General features: G+C 48.0%; 1 protein-coding gene across 1 annotated transcript in view; it reads right to left on the bottom strand.

Moving 5' to 3' along the window:
* The window catches only part of SH3RF3 (SH3 domain containing ring finger 3), a 171,863-nt gene that overhangs the window by 63,793 nt on the left and 86,718 nt on the right, over positions 1-21,352 (bottom strand). Inside the window, exon 3 of the mRNA XM_054592010.1 lies at positions 19,417-19,770. Within this exon, the coding sequence (XP_054447985.1) occupies positions 19,417-19,770 (354 nt within the window). The remainder of the gene's footprint in view (positions 1-19,416; positions 19,771-21,352) is intronic.

Raw genomic sequence — 21,352 nt, forward strand, 5'->3', positions numbered from 1 at the left:
TAAAAGAAAGCAGTTTCTGGAAGCCCATTTTTATTCTTAGAACTTGAATCGATTATTCTTGTGTTTGCAAAAAGAAAATCCAGATAAAACCTTTCATGCTACAAAGCCTGGACTCATTTAAAAACTGCATTTCTAGAAACTGAAGATTAATCTCTACAGAAAATTGGTCCTTTGACTGTGAACAGAAGGACATGCTGTAGTGCAATAGGACTGAAAGACAGTGTCTCCACCTCAGACCCTGAGGGGCTCAAAGCTTCAAGGGCTCGTTACACAGGGAGATGACTGAAGAGAAGTCTGCTTCAGGCTGCTTCAATAACATCAGGTTCATGCTAAACTGGTTGAGGGGAGTGGTTAGGGGCCAAGCAGAGAGATCTGGGCTGTGTGATCATCTGGCCGAGTCAATTCCTGCACAGAGATCCCTGGAGATCCAGGTCATGAGGGACACATTGTCTGCAAATCTCCTCAGTACCCAGTTTGCCCATCCAGCCCGTCATTCCCCAGGGCAGCACCCATCTTCCTGTTCAGATGGCACAATGAATTGAACTGTGTCCCCAAAAGATACATCCAAGTTATAGCCCCTGGTGCCTGTGAAGTTGACCTTATGATCCTAAAATTAGATTATCTTTGATTAGAATGTGCCCCAAATCCAATGACAAGTGTCCCTATAAGAGAAAGAAAAGGAGAACAGAGACACCCACAGAGGAAGAAAAGCTATATGAAGATAGAGGCATAGATTGTTGTGATGCATCCATAGGCCAAGGAACTCCAAGGACTGCAGCAACCACCAGAAGCTGGGAGAGGGGCCTGGGCCAGATTCTCCCTCAGCCTCCAGAAGCAACCAATCCTGCCAGCACCTTGATTTAAGACTTCTATCTTCCAGAACTGAGGATAACTCCCTGTTGCTTTGAGCCACCCAGTTTGTGGTACTGTTACAGCAGCCCCTAGGGAATTAGTACAACTCAACTCTGACCTGTTCTGACCTTGCTTAGCTGATAAGCTCCACATGCTAAGGCAACCTCCCAACCCTCCCTAGGTGGTTGACCTCTCTCCTCCACCGGGATCATGAAAGGTGCCAGAAAACACAGCATATCTGTGACCTCTAAGAAGCTATAAATTCTATTTCTTCTTGTTTAAACAACAAAGTACCTGGTGGAATGAATATATGCAACACAGCATTAACTTCCCTCATTTCTCCAAGATGCCTGAAAGTCTCCAAGGACTTCCCATTCCAAGCTCCAACATCTGTTAAAGAAAGTGCTGATTTCCAAAGGCAGCCTCTTCACAAATCTCATCCCTGTGGCTGATGCACAGATGCCATTTTCTGGGATGCTGTGTGGGAGCTGGGCTAAAAGGTAGGACACTCCTTCTGCTGATAAATTCGGGGAACTTCCATCTACTCATCACACCTGTGCATTCTAGGATGGAGGATAGAGACTAGAAGGCATTCCCTCCCAAAACTTGGGGCTGTTTCCCTTCAAGGTGGTTGCTGGCCGAGTTCACCGTAGCTGTCCAGGAACCATCCTCCATAGAGGACCAGTACAGAAAGGAAGGCGACTGCCACAGGTATGGGCACCTGGTTCCAGACTTCCTCTCCTGTATTATGGACAAGACCCCTAGTGCTGGTTTCCCACAGCTCTCCTTGAATGGTCTCTGGAGAATGGCGTGGACAAGATGTTAGGGCCCTTCACTCACTCAAACAGGAGTGGGGCAGGTGTGACATCACCCTGGAGGTGGTCAGCAGAGGTCCACGAGCACCTCCAGTGTGGAGTTCTTTAGCTAAGCAAGGTCAGAACTGGTCAGTGAGTTGATAAGAAAGGCCGCACTCGGCTCTTCACATAAGCAAGTAATGTGATGGTCGGTTGAGTTGTAGGGTTGTTCTGCCTGCATGGGGCATGCTTTAGGTCCTCGCTGACATCAGTTGACCTCCTGATTGTGGGGGCCACCTGGGGCACAGACACAGCCTCTGATCTCAGTGTGGGGCTTGCACTCATGGAGGATGAGCATTAGACATGTCATTATAAACATAGGGGTCTCAGAAAGAGCAGGGCTGCAGGAATACACAATAAGGACCTCACCTGGGGTATGGCCAGAGAGGGCTTCTGTGAGCAGGGGTGGGCCTGTTAGGTGAGATGGTAAGGGTCAGGATAGGCGAAGGAGAAGCAGAGTAGTCTGCTCAGCAAGGGTTGGCAAAGGCAAGCTCCACAAGTTTGAAGAAACTGAAAAAAAGGAAGAGTGAGCCATGAGGGAAGGTGCTCAGAATGGTGCAGTGCCAGTCTGTGCAAGGACTCCTGAGCCACTGAGGTTCTCGTCTTCACCTTGAGGGCAAAGAGATGCCCTGGAAGGCTGGCAGGAGAAAGCTAAAGACCCATAACTCACAGGGAGACTCATTAGGAAGCACTGAGGAAGGTCTGGGTCAGAGGCATGGGGATGGAGAAGGAGAGGGTCTTTACATGTATAGATTGTGGGTAAGAACAATAATAGCAGTAATAATAATGACCACTCCCCCTCATCCAGAGCTCATCACCATTTCATCTGGTATAATGAATTTAATCCTCAAAGAAGCCTATATATTTTTTTAATCAGCACTTTATAAAATGAGGAAACTGAGGCACAGAGAAGTTAGGTGAATGGCTCACATTCATACAGCCAGTACATGGACAAGGCTGGGCTTGAACTCAGGCAGTCCGAGGCTTGAGGCTATGTGCTTATTTATCATGCCATTTGTATGAGTTTCTTAAGGCTGCTATAACAGATTACAACAAACTCAGTGACTTAAAACAATACAGCTACACTACCTGACAGTTCTGAAAGTCAGAAGTCCCAAACAAACGTGTTGGCAGAAGGATGTTCCTTCTGGAGTCCCTAAGGCATAATCCATGCCTTGCCTCATTCAGCTCCTATGGGATCCTCCATTCCTTGGCTCGTGGCCTCTTCTTCCATCTTGAAAGACAGCAATGTATCATCTTCAAATATCTCTGCAACCTAACCTCTGCTTCCATCATCTCATCTTCTTGTTGACTCTGAACCTCTTGCCTCCTTCTTATAAAGATCCTTGTGGTTATACTGGGACCACTGGATACTCCAGAATAAACTCTCCATCTCAGTTTCCCTGTGTATTTTGCAAAGTGAAGTGACATATTCATAACTTCTGGGGATAAGGACATGGGCATATTCGGGAGCCCATTATTCCTTCCTCTACCCACAGGCCCAGTGCAGTCCTGAGATGAAGGGCACAAGAGAGAATGAGCCCAGTTTCTGGCCTTAGGAACTGGACAGATGGAGATGCTATCTGAAGAGACAGGGAGTGTGAGAGCTGAGGGAGGTCACCAGTGCTGGACATCTTGAGTTCGATATATCTGGAGATGGTGAAGGTGAGGTTAGTTGAGAGGAAGGCATTGTCATGGAAGTAGAGATTTGGGGATCATCAGCATATATCCTATCTGCACAGCAATGAAGCCTCACAGTTAAGGCCTTAGCTCTCAAGTGTGCCAAGCCATGGTCACCATGACCTTGGACAAATAATGTCATGGAGCCTCAGCTTTCTCATGTTTATGACGGGAGTCATGGGCTTCTACTCTCAACTACAATGTAGCAACAGGGACTGGATTTAACCTCCCACCTAAAACAATGGAAAAACCAGGTAAAATATGTGAATCAATGGTTCACAAAATTTTGGAAATTAATAAAGGATAGATAGATATGCTTGAGAGATAAGAAAATGGGGTCATAAAGGCTCTCATCTTCTATATTAGTTGGAATATTAAATGGGATGAATTAATTTAAGCCCTCAATAAATGCTGGCTATAATTACTTAAGCCAGGATGGGAGGTGAATGAAATGGCCTGAGAGAAAGTGTGGAGAAAGGAGAGCAGGTTTCCTGAGACTCAGCCTGTGGACCACCAACATGGCAGAGGAATTGGGAAAGGGGACAAAAAAAAAAAAAAAGAGAGAAGAATTGGTTTCTCTGGGTCCAGGGGAGCAACAGTTTTCAAGGGCAAGCAGTTGTCAACCATGATGAATGCTGCGGAAAGTCAAGTAATATGAAGACCAGAAGGAGCCCTTCAATCTGAGGATGCAGACATGTACAGAACACTTACTGGGGCTGGCAATTCTTATTAAAAATGAATCCTAAAATATCTGAACAAAGAAGAATGGAGGTTCAGATAAGGATTTCACTGCATCACTATTTACAATATGGAAAACTTGAACTACTGAAGCAGCCCAAATATCCCACAGTAGAAGGCTCAATGGCGAATGACACCACACACACCACATAGCCATGAAGGAAATTTATACTGAGTGGCATAGAGGGCTGTGTGAAGAGTATCAAATGGAAATGTGGTTAGAGAAATGGGTTTATAGGCCTGCCTCATTTTTAAAAGATGCATGTATTTCAATGGGAAACAGTCTGGAAATTTACATACCAAATGATAACACTGGTATTTAGGGGAGTTAGAATAAGATAATTTTTAAAAAATCTACATGTTCAAATTTTTCATCATTTTCATATCAACAAGCAACAACTATTTTCTGATACATGGTCAAAGTAATAAAAAGAATAAGAGGGTTAAATTGTTTGAGACCTGTTTTAAGATCAAGCATTGATTGCGAATAATCCTGTGTTTTCCTAGATTCCACACATGCCGTTTTTGAGGGGGATGCCAACAGTGGACAGGACAGCATGGGTGGCCCTGAGGATCAGCCATTCTGCTGGCCAAGCCCAGGTGATTGTTACAGCAGCGTGCAGGCAGAGGGTGGTTAGCTGGGCACACAAGATGACTGGTTTAGACAAACCTTAGAACCATGACTCCACTTTTGTCCACATGCCTGCTATCCAAATCAACTTTCCTGAAATAGCCAAACCAGCCTGAACCAGCACCACAGATGCAAAGCACCAATGACCTGAGACAGGGAGTTTTGAGTCTTGCTGAGACTGCATGGGGTCTCTATCTCCCAATGTCCTAGAGCCACTCAAGTCATAATTCAGTAGGAGGCAAGAATGTCGGTGGCCAGGAGAGACAGAGGAGATTGATTTCTGTCTGTTGGGCAGAGGGAGAAGGCTGGCTGAGATTGTGAACTGGGCCACAGCATGAGGCATTAAGGCTCAAGAACCCATCTTTGCCAGCATCTGCCAACTCCGCTGGGTGAGCAACACAAAGAACAGTCCACATGGCAAGGTAAAAGGAGGGTCAGGAAAGACTGGGGCAGAGGAGGGTGTTACCCAGGCACATGGATAGCAAGAGCAGTCAGAAGGCTGCCCTGAAACAGCCAGGCACCTACAGAAAGCCGCAGGCAGAAGCATGCTGTCAGCTCTGCTGGAAACCCGGCCCTCAGATGAAATATGATATGACGAATAGTAGAGAGGAAATAGGTAGGATTTCACGGCAAGCTATTACTTAAAACTGGAAAGGACAAGACAAGAGAGGTCACACTTGTGAAAACAATTTTTTCCTGAAAGTCAAAATGCAGAATATCTAAAACTGACACTGGGCTGAGTGTGGTGGTCTCATGTGGCCCTGCATAGTATAGGGCAAAGCCAGAGGGAAGATAAAGTGTGACTTCCTGATGTAGACAGGGATTTCTATCAACCCTCCTGTGACAAGCAATGTTGCTGGTGCTGGTAAGTGGAGGGGATAACCCCAGTGACAGCTGAGCAGAAGGTAGCCTATGGGATCTTGGGACCTTCTAAAGTGCCCTGAGAGGCAGTGGAGCCCTACTAACTCCTGGCAGGTGTCACAGAACAAAACACAACTCTCTTTTAAATGATTTTGATTAGAAAGTTGTAAGCACAATTCATCCACAGGCTTCCAAGTCAGCACCATGCTGTTTGGAGTGCCTTTAACCCTTAATGAATCACTCCCAGAACATAAGGGACAAGAAAAGTCCACTTTAAAATTGATTTAATGCAACACCAGGGCTTCTTGTGCCTTGCCCTCCAGCTCCGACCATACTGGATGGGACTTTCTGGGCCCTGGGCCCCCACAGGAGCCACAGAATCACATTGCTAACACTGTTTTGATTTTTAATAGCTTAATTTTAAATGATTCTGGGTCTTAAGGGATTGATGAAGCCTGACAGAAGTGAGATAACTCAGGCAGAGGTAAAAAAGATAGGAGAAGGGGCTCTAGCTCTTCTGGATAAAAATAATTGGGAAAAAAGACTCAAAGAAGATATTTTCCTGTCTCTTGAGATTACTTGTCTCAAAGCACAGCCCAGCCTGGGCAGATGAAGTTATCGTTGGTCCAGCATAGGAAGGCATTTGCCTATGGGAAGGCAAGTTCACATCACTTTCGTTTCAGATGACCCTATAAAGGACCCACACTTGGTTCAGCCCAGGCAGGTGAGTACACTCTGGGGAAACCAGCCAATAACGCCAGGATGCTGGGGCCTCAGTCCTCAGAGTAGCGACCCCACAGAATGGATGGCTCCAGCAATCCCATTGGCCCTAATGTTCAAAAACAGCCCACAACCTTTTAACACAAGCCAAATACACACAAGGGGTCAGCTCTTCAGGTCACGGGTCAGAGGTAATGCCCTCATTAAATGAAACTCCCATGGTGCCAGCAAACAGAGGGAAAGCAAGTCTGGCAGCTCAGTAATGCTGTTCCCTGGTGCCCCATGCCTCCTGTCCTCCAAGTACATGCACTGGTCTAGCTGCTTGCCTTCTAGGCCTCCTTTCCCTACCTATAGGAGACAGAACCATGAGACTGCGTGGGCTCACATAGCCCTGGTCCAGGTAGTCAGTGAGAGCCTGGCCATCATTTTGTGCAGCGACCTGCATGCCTCCATGCCTCTTTGGAATATCCCAGCCTCAGTTTGGAAACCAGCTTCAGTTTCTGGCTGGAGTGCTATGGCCACGGACCTCTGATTCTACATTGTCAGGCTGTTACCAGAGGCTGGAGATTCTGCCGCTGCATTTTAATGGGGCCCCTAAGCAATAGCTGGGAACCAGGACATTTTACTTTCCTGCTGGGATTAATACGAGGCAAAAGGGGGACTGTGGGTTGGCGAGCTGTACAGGGCTTCAATTTGCTTTCCTCAACACAGTGACACAGACTAAGACTCTGAGAAAAAAACATCTCCCCGGTTTAATTTTTAATACGAGTCCAAAAAAAACTGTCATCAGCCCAAAGGACAGTTAAATGAACATATTTTCTTCATCACACCACCACTCCATAACATAGAATGTAAATTAGAATCCCATGAATGTGCTTTCCGAAGAAAACTTCAGAATAAAAAAATTTTATGGCCTGATTCTTCTGCTTGGATTCAAAAGAAACTTAAACAGCTGGCAGGGCCAGAGGGTGGGGGAGGGGGCATGGATTTGTGAGGCTGGGGGTGGGGGAGCTGCCTCAGCTGGGCGAGTGCATGCTGGCCACTTGGAGGACAAAGGCTGGGGAGGCTGACGTGATGGTCTGTCCTCGGAGTGGGAGGGCCATGCTCCTTGCTGGCATAATCTGCACAGTTCTTTCTTCAGCCCTCAGGAAAGCTGGCTGGCCGCCTGATGGAGACTGCAAGGAGGCCTCCATTCACCTTGAGTTCTGCCCACTGCCCATTCTAGTCCCTGCAAGAACTCCAGATTGGCTCACAGATAATTTGACTCTGGAACTTCTGGGCTGCTCTCCTCAGGTCTATGTGAACAGGTCCCTCACTTAGTCCCATGGTTGGCTCAGGAGTGAACAGACTCACCTGAAGATCAAATGCAGGCCATTGCTGCCTCCTGCTTTTGTACATAAAGTTTTATTAGCACCCAGCCACACCTACCCATTTACTATTGTCTCTGCCTGCTTCTACCCACAAGGGCTGAGCTCAGCTGCTGTGACAAAGACCACATGGCTCACAAAGCCTCATACATTTACTATCTGGCCCTTTGCTGACAAAAGCTTGCTGGCTCTGCTCTGGGTCTGTAATGTGAGGACAAGCCTCCAGTTCCTGCTCTCACCTCTCTGGACCAAGAGTTGGGACCAAAAAATCACATCTGTGCCAAAAGCTTAACAAAGCACCAGCAGGACATTATTAAGGAAAATGGCCCCAAAAGCAGGGACATGGAAGAACAGTATCCACAGAATGTGTTCATGCTAAGGAATGAAAATCTCTCAATACCAGCGGGGAAAGAGGAGGGTCATAAAGGGGGCTGCAGGATCTACTTCTCACCATTGGGGCTTTGCAAGTTTCAACCAACAGATTTAGCCCTTGAGCCTCTATTACATGAGAAAGACTCATACGTGGGTCTTCATTCATTGCCTTCCTCTCCAGGCTTTCCCCTGTATGAGAGTCAGTTTCCTTGGTGATCTTTGGCCACAAAAGGTGCCAGTAGCTACTGTGAATCCCCTTTCCCTGTGAAAGTTCATAAGATCAAAGGTATGTTCAACTGGCTTTACACAAAATATACAATATTTATATACCAACAACCTGTCTATTATGCCTTCAGACAGAAGGTGCTTTCTAAATAGTGAGAAGCTGCAGAAGAGATGGGCTTCAAAACCCCATTTTGTTCAACTCAAGAGTACCCATCCATCCACTCATGCATCTGAGAGCCCCTGTGTAGAGACTTCATGCCAGGCATTGAAGCTACAAAAGGGGCAAATATCTCTTCTGTCTTAGCAAAGCTCACAGGTTGTCAGGCCAGCAGGTGATTAAAGATATTACCAGAACTGTGTTGAGAAAACTGGACAGATACTTGCAAAAACAAAAACGAAAACAAATGTAGCTGGACCATACCAAATATGAGAATAAATTAAAAATGGATTAAAGCAGAGGTCCCCTACCCTGTTAGAAACTGGGCCTCGCAGCAGTAGGTGAGTGGTGGACAAACAAGCAAAGCATCATCTGTATTTACAGCTATCCCCCACATCACTTGCATTACCATGTGAGCTCCGCCTCCTGTTAGATCAGCAGTGGCATTAGATTCTTGTAGGAGCACGAACCCTACTGTGAACTGCACATAGGAGGGATCTAGGTTGCACGCTCCTTATGAGCGTCTAATGCCTGATGATCTGAGGCGGAGCTGATGTGGTGATGCTAGCACTGGGGAGCAGGTGCAAATACAGATTATCATTAGCAGAGAGGTTGGACTACACAGAGACCATAATAAATCAATTGCTTGCAGAGTCATATCAAAACTCAATTAGTGAGTGGCAAGTGACAATTAAGGTGCATCTGATGGCAGGCTATAAAGCCACCTCCTCCCAACCCTAGTCCATGGAAAAAACTGTCTTTTAAGAAACCAGTACCTGGTGCCAAAAAGGTTGGGGACTGCTGGATTAAGGCCTTAAATGTAAGACCTGAAACCATAAAACCCCTAGAAGAAAACATTGGCAGTAAATTCTTTGACATTACTCGTTAGTAATATGTTTTTTGGATGTATCTTCTGGGACAAGGAAAACAAAAGAAAAAATAAACAAGTGGGACTACATCAAACTAAAACTTTTTTTCATAGCAAGGAACTCATCAACAAAATGAAAAGACAATCTAATAAATGATGCATCCAATGGGGGTTAATATCCAAGATATATCAGGAACTCACGCAACTTAACACCAAAAAGACAAACAATCTGATTAAAAAATGGACAGAGGACATGAATAGACACTTCTCTAAGGAGAATATACAGATGACCAACAGACATATGAGAAGAGGCTCAACATCACTAGCCATCAGAAAGATGCAAATTAAAACCACAATAAGATATCACTTCACACCTGCCAGAATGGCTATCATCAATAAATCAACAAAAAACAAGCGTTGGTGAGGATGTGGAGAAAAGGAAACCTTCATGCACTATTGGTAAGAATACAGATTAGCACAAAGCTCAGCTGGGAGAGAGGGCAGGCAAGGTGTGCTCTGGAAAGGGGTTGGGCCTGGCCTGGAAGGAGAGAAAGAGATGAGGTAGCTAGGAGATTCACAGCAAGGTGGAGAAGGTTGTGAACTTCCTTATCCTTCCATCCAGAAATAATATGGCTGTGTACCAGGGCCTTGAGGAGATATGGAAGACCTGGGGAAAGCTGACTTCAGTGATCCGTAACATCCATCCTTGCTTCCTTTTTTTATTTCCTCCCAGCTCTGACCTGCTATGGCCTTTACTTGTGCTGATCTACGTTGTGCTTCCCACTTTCTATGCTCTATGCCTGGAGCTATGTTCTCCTCTCCTCATGGTCCAAGTGGGTCCTAAGCTGGGTCCATGATGAGCCTCTCCTTGTATCTGCCACAGGCTGCTCCTTCAACAAAGGGCTCACCAAACCTGAGAGGATGGACTGAGAGAACCAGCAGCTCACATGTCTTCCTGGGTCAGCACCTGTCAGCCAGAACTCCTGGTGTTCACCAGGTGTTAAGGGGATGCCAGGGAGCTTCCTTGAAGTGTCCCTCTCTTGTTTGTCAGTGGATCACAGAAACCTGTAGATGTGGTTCCTGTCTTGTCATAGCAGCAGAAGAAACACAGTTGGCAACCTAACACCAGGAATGAAAAGCCTGGCAGCCAATCAAAACAGAGCCAGGCCACAGTCAGCCACAGTGTTCTCTGTCCTTACCTTAAAGGCACAGCTGGTAAGTCACGGGTATACAGCAATTCCCAGATTCACCAAAGAAAAGTTTCCTTACACAAGGTCTTCAGGATGAGATTTTTTTTTAATTTGTCCCATGTTCATGTGTGTGTTTGTTTTTTCTCCTTATAAGACATGGAATTAAATTTGTACCTTTCTCAAAGTACTAAAAGTAAGTGCCAGTTCTCCACCAAGCATGAGTCTGCAGGCTGCCAGGCAGGTCAACAGTGGCCTGGTTTGTCATTCCTTCAGTGATGCCCCCAAGTCCTCCTGCCAGAGAGCTCTGTCCTGGGCAGAGACAAGGCCCAGACTGCAGAGCAGCAGTGCTGAGAGAGGCTACGCCCTGCACGTGAGGAAGGCTCCCCAGAGGCAGGTGGGCACATCATAACAACCCCTGGCAGCTGGCAAGCAGGGCTCTCCTCACTTCTTAGACACAGGGCAGGCATGGAGAAACATTCTCTTTCGATATTTTCCCTGCTGAATTTTAAACACTTCCCCTTCCATTAATTTTAAAGGACACTTTCCTAGTCTCAAGGGTTTCTTTTTGCTTATTTGAAGTTGATTTGTAAGCCATCAGGCCCTGAAGCTAAGAAACTCACAAAGTCTGATGAAAAACCTGTTCCTAGCTGGGCGATCCCAGCTATTTCCCAGGCAGTGCTCAGATCCCAAATGTGGGGCCACAGCCCTGCATTCGCCCCACATTTCTTTCCCTCAGAAACTGCATTTGCCACAGGGGCAGTCCAAGGGCACTAGCCTCAGTTTTTAAAAGTGTCACTCTTCCTGTATAGTTACTGTCTGCAGACAGCAATTCCACCTCTTCAAGTTTCCCAGTCTCTGTGTTAAGCAGTTAAAAACTTACAAACAGACAGAGACTCTGGGGAAAATGGTACTACTGAGGGCTGGTCTGCAACATCCAGTTCTCTTTCTTGTGGGCACCTTCTGGATGGGGCTGTAGTACTTGCTTTGGCAACTGTCACATGAACAGGAATGACATGTGTCACCTGCATGTGGAAGGCTTTATGAGCCATTACACTAGTTGCCACATTCCCCACCCCTGCCTGCCACAGTGACTGGAGCCAGTCCACACCAGGAGTCAGCAAGCACTTTCTGTAAAGGGCCAGAAAATAAATACAATATTTTAGGCTTTGTGGGTCATATGTTCTCTGTCATAATTATGCAGGTCCTCTGTTGTGGCATGAAAACAGGTACATACAACATATAAATGAACAGATGGAGCTGTGTTCCAATTTAACTTTTATTTACTAGCACAGATAGTGGGGCAGACTTGGCCTGAAGGTGTGTTGAAGTCTTGGGAGAGGGGACTTTGGAGCAGAACCCTTGCTGTCTGTGACAGACATGCAGTATGGGTAAGAAGTAAGCCTCTGAGGGTTGGGGCTGCTTGTTATCACAGCATAACTTGGCTCACACTGACTGAAACAGAGTGTTCCAGAGCTCCATGCACCAAGTTTCCTCAGGTATTTTGGTGATGATTTTAGTCACCTGTTTGGTTTCTTACTTGATTTATGAGGGAACTATTCTAAAATGTAAGTAACCATTTCCTAATCTGATCTAATGATCATTATAAACAAATAATTGGATTTTTTAAAAGTACAGTTGACTTAAATAGCCTCTTTCCCTTTCCTTTCCTCTAATAATCCTCCCTTCCCAAGCAGAAAGGTGACATGTAGACCCTCTCACCTCTCCAAATGGCAGGGAGAAATAATTCATAGGATGTAAATGTGAGCAGGGTGGGCCTTCTTAAGCTCAGCCCCACCACACACCCTGGGAGGCTTTCAGCTGATGAAAGAACCTGTTCTTAGCTGGGCAATCCCAGCTATTTCCCAGGCAGTGCTCAGATCCCAAATGTGGGGCCATAGCCCTGCCTGGTCACCTCCCAGCTGTGCTCCTCTGAAGTCATCAACATGGATTCCAAGACTTCGGGTAGCTGGTAATGGTGGGTGAGCCAATGGCATTTCTGGCATCATGTTGTTTTACATGCAAGACCATTCAGTACTCAGTAAGGCAGACACAGTTCCATGCCCACCTGAGAAGAAACTGAATGGGTATGAACTCCCACTGAGAGCCAGGATATCCAGTTCCTGAAGGACTTCAAAGTCCAGGGGGCCAACCACATACACAATGACAAAAGCAACACATTCCATATAAATATATGGAAAAAGTCCTGTAGGCACAGAGATGATGGAGAAATTCATCTGACTGATGGAAAAGTGAACTCGAGCCACAAAAGCCTCCAAGGGGAAGTGAGCATTTCAGATGGCTAAAGACAGGGAGAAGGAGTTTCCATGTGGGATGGTTCTTCTGGGTGCTCCACAGTGGGCAGTATGGGGAGGAAAGAGAGGTGGTAGAGCGCAGGAACAGCCTTGGCAAAGAGGTCAGATGCCATGGTCTTGGGGAAGGGTAAGCCAGAGCGAGACAGACAGTGCAGAAGTGGACAGGGACTGGTGGGGAGGCTGCAAAGTCAATCTGGGGCTAACTTTGAAGGGCTTTGGAAGTTAAGCTAAGGAACTTGGAGTCTATCCTAAGACAGTGGAGAATCTCCAGAAGCATTTGTGGATGCATCAAATTATGGAGGTGGATTCATGGGGGGACCCCAGAAGCAGGGAGTTAGGAGTCAGTTGGTACCATCTTGGTGAGGACGGAGAGCAGCCTGCACCACTCAGGGCGGATGCCTTGCACGGAGGGCTGCCCCGGCTGTAATATATACCTGCTGCTCCACAGGCCCAGTGCCCCAACAATCACGTTGGACCAGGTGACCAGTTATGGCTGATCAGAGAGGAGGAGACTCACATCATCTGTAGGCTGAGGCAGTTAAATGCCCAAGTGCCTCCTCTGTGCCCCCTCTCTTCTGGATGCAATGCACTGAAGATGGTACAGCTATAAGGTGGTACAACCCCTGCTCAAGCATGTTTTCCAGAAGCCACCAAAGCCACAACACAGCACAGGACAAATGCCACTGTGTCACATCACCATGGTGGCTGGAGTTGACTCTTATAGCACATGACCCTCTTCATCCTGATTAACTACAGTCAGAGATACGTTTTGGAATAAGAGCCCACACTCTGATTGGATGGCAGAAGTGACGGGTGGAACTTGCAGGGTCTTTAGGTTTGGAAATTTGTGAGAAGGTGGAATAAAGAAGGGAAAGCAGGTTTGAGGAAAGAGGACCATAGTTATTTTTTGACATATATTGAAATTGAGGTGCCTCTCCAGGTGAAGCTATCAGGTAGTAAAAAATTTCTAGTTTAGAAAAGGCCTTGAAGTGCAGAATTAGGGCTGTTTGGGGTTCAGCAGCTGGTTACAAGAGAACCCTATGGGAGAATGTGCAAAGGATGGAAAGGGGGCACTGATGTTCATGTGAGGGTTAAAGAAAGGATCCAGTGGAGGAGGCAAGGGAAGTGCTTAGAAGCAAAGGCAGGAAAGAGGCTTAGGAAACGAGTCTTGCCCACAGTGTCCAGTGCTGATGAGATGTTGAGGAGGAGGAAGATGGAGCAGGGACACTGGACTGTGCACCGCTATGACCTTGAACAGATGGGTTTGAGCAGCAGGGGTGAAGGTAGAGGTCGGATTACAGAGTGAAGCGTGTCCAATGTGTGAAAGTGGAAGTGTGTTAGTGGTAGAGAGAAGAATGAGATGGGGAGCAGTGCTGGAAGAAGACAATGCAGAAGGGAAAAGGGACAACTCTGTGCTCATGGCACCCTCCAGGAGGGACAGTGGTGCCCGGGCAGAGGCAGTGATTTGCCACCTTCCTTCTAGTCCCCTGCTTCCACATCTTCCCTGTGCCCTTGGATCTCAGAACAAAGCAGAGGGACCATGAGTTTAGAGCCTATAGGATTTCCCCATATGGCTATTTGGTGGACAGACACCTTCATGAGACCCTGGCTGCTGTCACATGGTATCCTGCAAAAGGAGAAAGGACCATGAACTTCAGATTCTCCTACATTTGCTACCCTCCCATCACTACCGCAGACAAGCACCAGACACCTTTCAATTTCGGGCCCCAAATCAAAGCGCTATCCCTTTTCTGTTTTAGAATCCCTCTAACTAGCTTTACACAGTTGCCAATTTTCTTCTTTTCTTTCCATCATAGCTTTTTCTGCCTTTTCAGTGTCAACACCAACACAGCCTTAGCCTCAAGCCTTTTTTGTAAAGGGTTAGAGAACCAATATTTTAGGCCCTGTGTTTCATTGCATCTTTCTCTTCTTTTCATTGCTTATTTCTTCATTTCCTTCTCCCACCCACACATTTTGTCCTTCCCCCACCCTGTTTTAAAACAACCTTAAAAAAATAAGGAAATCATTTTTGGTGCAAGAGTCAAAAAAAAAAATCAAACCAAAAACAAAAACAAAAACAACAGTTCCATGGGCCATGTTTTGTGTGGTGTTCTCGTGGCAGCATCAGCTGGAGAATTCTGAAAATGGTCTTTCAGCACTATTGCCTCCCTCTGCCTTCCCACCACAAGGATGTAGGTCACCTGCCCACTGCTGAGATAGCATACTGGTCCCACATCTAGGCCTTGATAAGTGAGGCAAGTTTCTTAACCCCCAGGGGACCACTGCCCCCCTGACCTGGGCATCAAAACAAGCCCATGAAGCAGACCTAAACCTGGCTGGAGCAGGAGCCCAGCACGGCTCCAGAACCCCCTCAGTCTGCTTCATAGCATCCCTGCCCATGGGCCTGGCTAATATATCACCCTTCCTCTCTGACTTAGGTTCACTGATGGGGTGGTCCCCCAAGATTGGGATGTTTGAAGGACCTCCCAGGGTGGCATGGTACCACCACACAGGAGTCTAGGCAGCAAGGGAACTGCACAGCCCACAGCAATGCTTCTGGCCCTAGGAAGCGGGGACCAACACTTCCCTGCTGTGGGGTCTCTGGTACACAGCACAAGCCCTGGGGGAGAGAACCATGTTATATTTCTATGATAACTTCAAGTCATCTCCCTTTGGAGCCCAGTAAAGAAAAGAAATGCTAGGGTGACCCACCATCCTGCTGTGACTAGGACTGTCCTGATATGTGCTCTGAAGGTCTGGGCCCCAGAGAAGCCCTCAGTCCTAGGTGCACCACAACAAGGGACACCTTCCATGGACTCAGGCCTGGGTTCAGTCAGGAGCTGGAGTACAGCCTGGAGTATGAGAGAAGAGCTGTGTTGTCTCTGAGACAAACCCATGAGTCCCCTCCTGTCTGCACCATTCATAGGAGGTGGGAGAGGACTCTAAGGTCCCCAGACCCAGGCCATACCCCAGACCAATTACTTCAGTGACCCAGAAAAGCTGTCCAATCTCCTCTCCTACAGCCTTGGTTTCCCTATCTGTGAAATGGAGCAATATCAGTGCCTCCCAACTGTCAGGGTGAAGTGAGCAGCATCAGGGCTGTGCTGAGGGGAAGAGGTGGCTGGATTTTTTCGGTCCTCCAGGTGATAATGGTGTGCAGTGAATTCCAGGGGGTGGGTATTCAGAATTCTCTGACAGTAGATGCAGAAGGTAGGGGCACTGCACCACACACAGCCTGTCACAGGGGACAGGTCAGCAAGCACTGACAAGCAGGAGCAGGCATTGACCCATGGTAAGGTTAAGTAAGCCCAGGCTTCTAAGACAGGACCTGTGACTGCAGGCAGTCTTGGGCCCACACCCACCTTTACCCACCACCACCCTTCCAGAACCTTCTGTTTGCACCACAACAGAGAGAGACTCTTGGAGCAGAGAGCAATAACTAGACAAATGAAGTGTCCAGAGCCCTGAGTGTTATCTTGGGGCTCATGACTTGTTCCCTGATTCTCTGCATTGCAGAATGAACCACTACAGACAACACTGACAGGCTTACCTGAGGAGAGGTCTCTGTGTCTGCTCACTTCACCCTGCAGCAAGCCAGCCAGGAGGCTGCATTGTTATTGCCAGCATTGTTATTGCTCCATTTAACAGACAAGGCAACTGAGGCACCAGAAGAGACTGAATAGCTTTTCTGGGTCATGAGGTACAAGGACAGTGTTGAACTTGGCTCCTAATGACAACTCCATAGGCTCAGAGAGGTTCAGCAACTCTTGGTAACACTGCAAGTGAGCAGAGTCCTCTCTGCCCTACACTGCACTGTGCCAGATCCCAGACCTGCCTTTACAGAGCACCAGCCACTCTCTACAGGGACTGGTAGGCATTTTCCCATTTCCTGTCCTTTGGCCTGATGTCATTCCTGAACATTTTACACAAAAGGAAGGATTAAGTGACATCCACTTCCTGGATTCCTGTCCATACCACTCCTGATGGGAGCCAGGGGCAGGGACAGCTGCTGGATGAGCACAGCACTGACATGGTACCCACACCATCTGGGCTTGTTTCCTCATGTGAGAGTGAAATAATTAAAGTTACTCGTTCTCCCTAGGGTGAGGTGTGTTACCCAGGGGAGGAAGCTCAGGCAGGGGAGGGAGAGCAGCAGAGCAAGGAACAACAAGAGGCAGAGCAGCAGGTGAAGGTGGGAGGTACACCCCACAGGCTCTTAGGTTTTGCCTCACTGCCTGCTGCTGCTAGGACCCTGAGTATTTCATCACAGTTACTGTGTTTTAGGGCCATTTATATAGAAACCACAACCCCCCGCACATCCTTTCCATTTTAAAGGAACACAAAGGACAAGCTAGAAGAATCAGTGATGTTGAGGAGCCTGAACTCAGCCACTGAGGGGCTCCCTTGTCCATGTAGCTCACCCCTAGCATGGCTCAGCCATGCCAATGCTGTGTGCATGGCCGTGAGTATGACGTACTTGCTTTTTATATGGTTCATGTTCCTCCACAGGGTTTTAGAATCAAGTCAGTTAAACGGCAGCAGGATCATCTCATGTTGGGCAGCTCTTTCTGAACTGCAGTAGTAAGCACACAGGGGTCACATCAGAGCCTGTCTCACAGATGGACTCAGCTGCAGCCACTTACCCAGGCCCCACACACCAGCCTGGCTGGGAGCAGGCACTCAGGGAGGCCCAGCCCAATTGCCCTTCTCTACTCTGGCTGCCAGCTCTTCCAGGATACACAGGCCAGTTGCTCGGAACTTTCTACAGACTACTGTGTAATGTTCAGTAAGAGTTCAATAACTATAAATGACAACAGCCACCCTCGTGCTCCAGAAGAAAACTTGCTGGATCCCATGACCCACTGTCTCACAAAACCCCTGCCCTATGTGGCCGGGGAAGACCTGTGTGTGCAGGCAAGGGGGAGTGCATGAGTAGACAGAGTTGGTCTGGATTCTAGATGACCAGCCCTGTCATCTCACAGGGGCCTCAAATTCATCCTATTGGTGAAGACATTCTTTGTCACAGCTTGGATGGACACATCAAGTCTGGAGGGCCTGGAAATTTCAGGGGGCTGGCTGGACACTTGCTGGGCCTGGCATTGTCCCATGCCCCAGGGCACTGATGAGCCTGGGTATTCCCGTTCCCTGCTCAGTAAGCACGAGCCCATCCCAATGATGCCAGCAAGGCACATCAAGACCTGGCTGTTGACGAAAGCATGCCTGAAACAGGGCTAGATTTTTCCAGGTGCCTGATCACAAAGCCCACATCTGAACCCCAACCACAGAACTCTGGGACTGGGTCCCCCTCCCAGAGCGAGTCCAGCTTAGTGGAGAGAGGGATCCATGAGGTGCTGTGGCCACAGCAGGACCTATTGTCTGGCATGCCCTAGTTGCCCTTAAGGTAGGTCCCTGGGCCAGCCCATGGATGGATATCACAGTGTGATGCCCAAAACCACCAAAGCAACACAGAGCCAGGAAGGCAGCACTGGACCGGTATCAGAGCTAGGGACAGGTCTCTGGTGCAGCTGACCACAGCCTGCATGCTGGGGTCTGTGGGAAATAGCACATGGCAGCTCCTCAACATCCAGCCACTTAGCATCACCCCTTACTGCTCCCAAGAACTGAATTGGGACAGGGAGAGCTGCTCTTCTTGACCCCTTGCCCTTTGTGATGACCCTCATTAAAATCCAGAGCCTGGCCACAAGTTTCACTTCAAGTCGAATTGATAGAAAATAGGTCTCAGGGTCCCAGTCATCTCTAAAATAAGACAATTCAGCTCTTACCACTTTGTCAGACAAAGTGGGGTGCAACCTTTTTAAAAGTCTTTTTCCTTCCTGCTCTGGGGGCTGTCTACAGCAGAGCTAGATTGCATAGACTGTGACACACTTGGGCTGTGACACCGGTGGGCCCAGTTTCCTGGTTTTCAGAACTCGGGGGAACACTGAGGGTGTGAGCTTTGGACTCAGTCCCCATGAATGGTGGGATGCAGAGGCCAGATGCCCAGCAGCCCTGTCTGGTTAACCAAAAATAAGGCTCCCTTCCCCTCAGTCCTCTCCTGTCCTTTATCTTACTGGTGGAAGTAGAACTGGTGCTATGAAATAGAAGGTGTCTTTTAGAATAATGATATAAGGACCAAACAATGTTGTCAATTCTGGTTCTGAGTTCCAGCTTTTTCACTCTGTTGAAAGGGAAAGGAGTTGGCAAGTGTTAAAGGGATGGCAAAAACATCCTAGGACTAAACCAAGATATTTTTCATAACACCATCAGATAGAAGGAATGCAAACTGAGATGGGATAATGTTATTCAAAGGCTGTTGTGTTAAGGACCATTGAAAAGCACCTCATTGAAGGCTGAGAGTATCAGTCACACATTTACTCTGGTAGTGACAGGAAGACATCACTACCAAACTCAGTGGGTCCTAGAGACCAGGCAGTGAGAAGGAAATCATAGTTCACCCCAGAGGGTCTGCTGCCTTGGCCTCCCTCATGCTAGTTCAGGGGACAGATGCTGAGCTCCGAGCGGAGGATGGAGCCCCCAGACCCAGTGAAAGATGCCCAGCTCCTCCCTGTCCATGCCCCAAGGACATTACCTGGGCAGGAGCACTGCAGGACAGGTGAGGCAGGTCTCTAATCCTGGCCGCGGCCCGGGGATCACTGGAGCTGATTAGAACTGGAGCACTAATTTCCATGGAATGCCTGTGGCTGGTGGCCTGTGAAGACCTGTGTGTCACGCTGAACGCAGTGAAGGAATGGCGTTTCTTGGCATTCTTCTTGCCGTCCGCACGTTGTTGAAAGGCACTGACTGCCCCTGTGTTGCTTAAAGTGGGACCTGAGGTCACACTGGCCACTGCGCCGGGGTCAGAGGGCAATGAGGCATGACAGCCAGACACAGCAGTTGGGCAGAGCTTGTTCATCTCAATAAGCTCCTTGGCAGAGTCGTTGAGCTAAGTGAGAAAGGAGGAGATGGGGCTTCATTAAATAATGATCACAGGCCACATCCAGCTTTCAAAGCTCTTCCAGCCTGCACACAGACTTAAAAATTGACAACATGTTTAAACTGGTCAGATCTTTCTGGCAGGGCATCCAATATGAATGGTGCAGTAATAACACAACAGAGGCTGGCTACCACATCTGCCCCAGTGTAGCCCCCGTATTTTCCTGGCTACCCATTTTTGAGGGACCAGAGAGAGGGGAGCAAGGAATGCCCATCCACCATCCAACGTTCACCATAACAAGAGGTTCATGGCCTGCATTGTACCATCTAGTCACTCTGGTAGGAGAATTCAAGGCATGTGACCAGAATTCACTTTCTAACCACCGGTGACGCAGGTGGCAGGAAAGTCCAGCCAGATGAACAGGAGCCATGGGTGCTCTTTTCAGTAAGAGCCTGCACCAGGCTGCCAAGACCCAGGCCTGCCCTGACCCTGGTTCATGAGGAGTCAATACTGCCTTATTTCTAGCTATTCATCAAGGACTTGGAGCACAATTCCTTCCCTATTCTTGCACCTGCACTACAAAATAGCAGGCGCCTTTATAGGGGAGAGTTTGATCCTCCTCAAATCTTCGCCAGTCTGTGGTAACTGGGCGTTAGTGCTCCAGTGGCCATGCTGGCAGTGTCTGGAGGCTGGAGGGGCTCTGGGAGCAGAGGAGCCCTGTACTGTTGTTAGGGGTCTGGTAGGGCATCTGGTTATATGAGGGGTCAATTCATCTTCTAGAAGCAAGTGTGTGCCCCAACTCCTATACTTGGAGCAAGTTTTTCATCCAAGGTATATGACAGAGCCCTTCCCCTCTAAGGCTGCACCTGGCTCAACCTAAGTTCATACCTATAGGTATCGTGTTTGAAGAAATGAAGCAGCAGAGCCAGTGTGTTCAGTGTGCCAAGGAAGAAAATGTGATGTGAGAATGAGCTTGGGACCATCTCCACAAGATGGGTTAGCTAAATTCCATTACACTAGATAAGTGTCTGCAGAATCCTATTCTTTCTCCCTCATCTTTTCAAAAGGAGCAGAAGAAACAGAGTGAATCCCAGCTAGCTCCCTGGGACCTACCCCAGAAAGCATGAAGTTAGAAACGAGAGAACTTGAGCCATTCTTTTTTATTTTCTTCTCACCTGACAGAAAGGGTGTGGGAGTCATGGCTTGAGCAGGCCTGGCGCATGCCCTGTCCTGCATGACTATCCTGTGCTGGTGCTGGAAAGCAGAGCCACAGTGACACCTACAGTAGCAGGGTGCGTGGGCCCAGCCCAGCTTACTGATGGAGCCAGCGTGCAGCTGGATCTGACTGTGGCCAGAACAGATCCCAGCACAGTGGGATCAGGAGTTGGTTCCCCTGTTTAGGGAATGGTACAGGAGTCAGCATGGTCGTGACTGTACATATGCCCACAGTTTTACTGCCAGGTGGGACTATGGCATGGAGTCACTGGAGAAGGGACCATCAAGGCCAGTGGTAATGGACAGTGAAAGAGGAATGAGGCACATCAAAGACTAACCTACCTTCTTCACACTTTGGCCAAGCTGTGCTGCTCAG

This window comes from Pteronotus mesoamericanus, unplaced genomic scaffold (genome assembly GCF_021234165.1).
Source record: "Pteronotus mesoamericanus isolate MK-2021 breed Mesoamerican mustached bat unplaced genomic scaffold, CSHL_Meso_final scaffold_31, whole genome shotgun sequence".
NCBI lineage: Eukaryota > Metazoa > Chordata > Mammalia > Chiroptera > Mormoopidae > Pteronotus > Pteronotus mesoamericanus.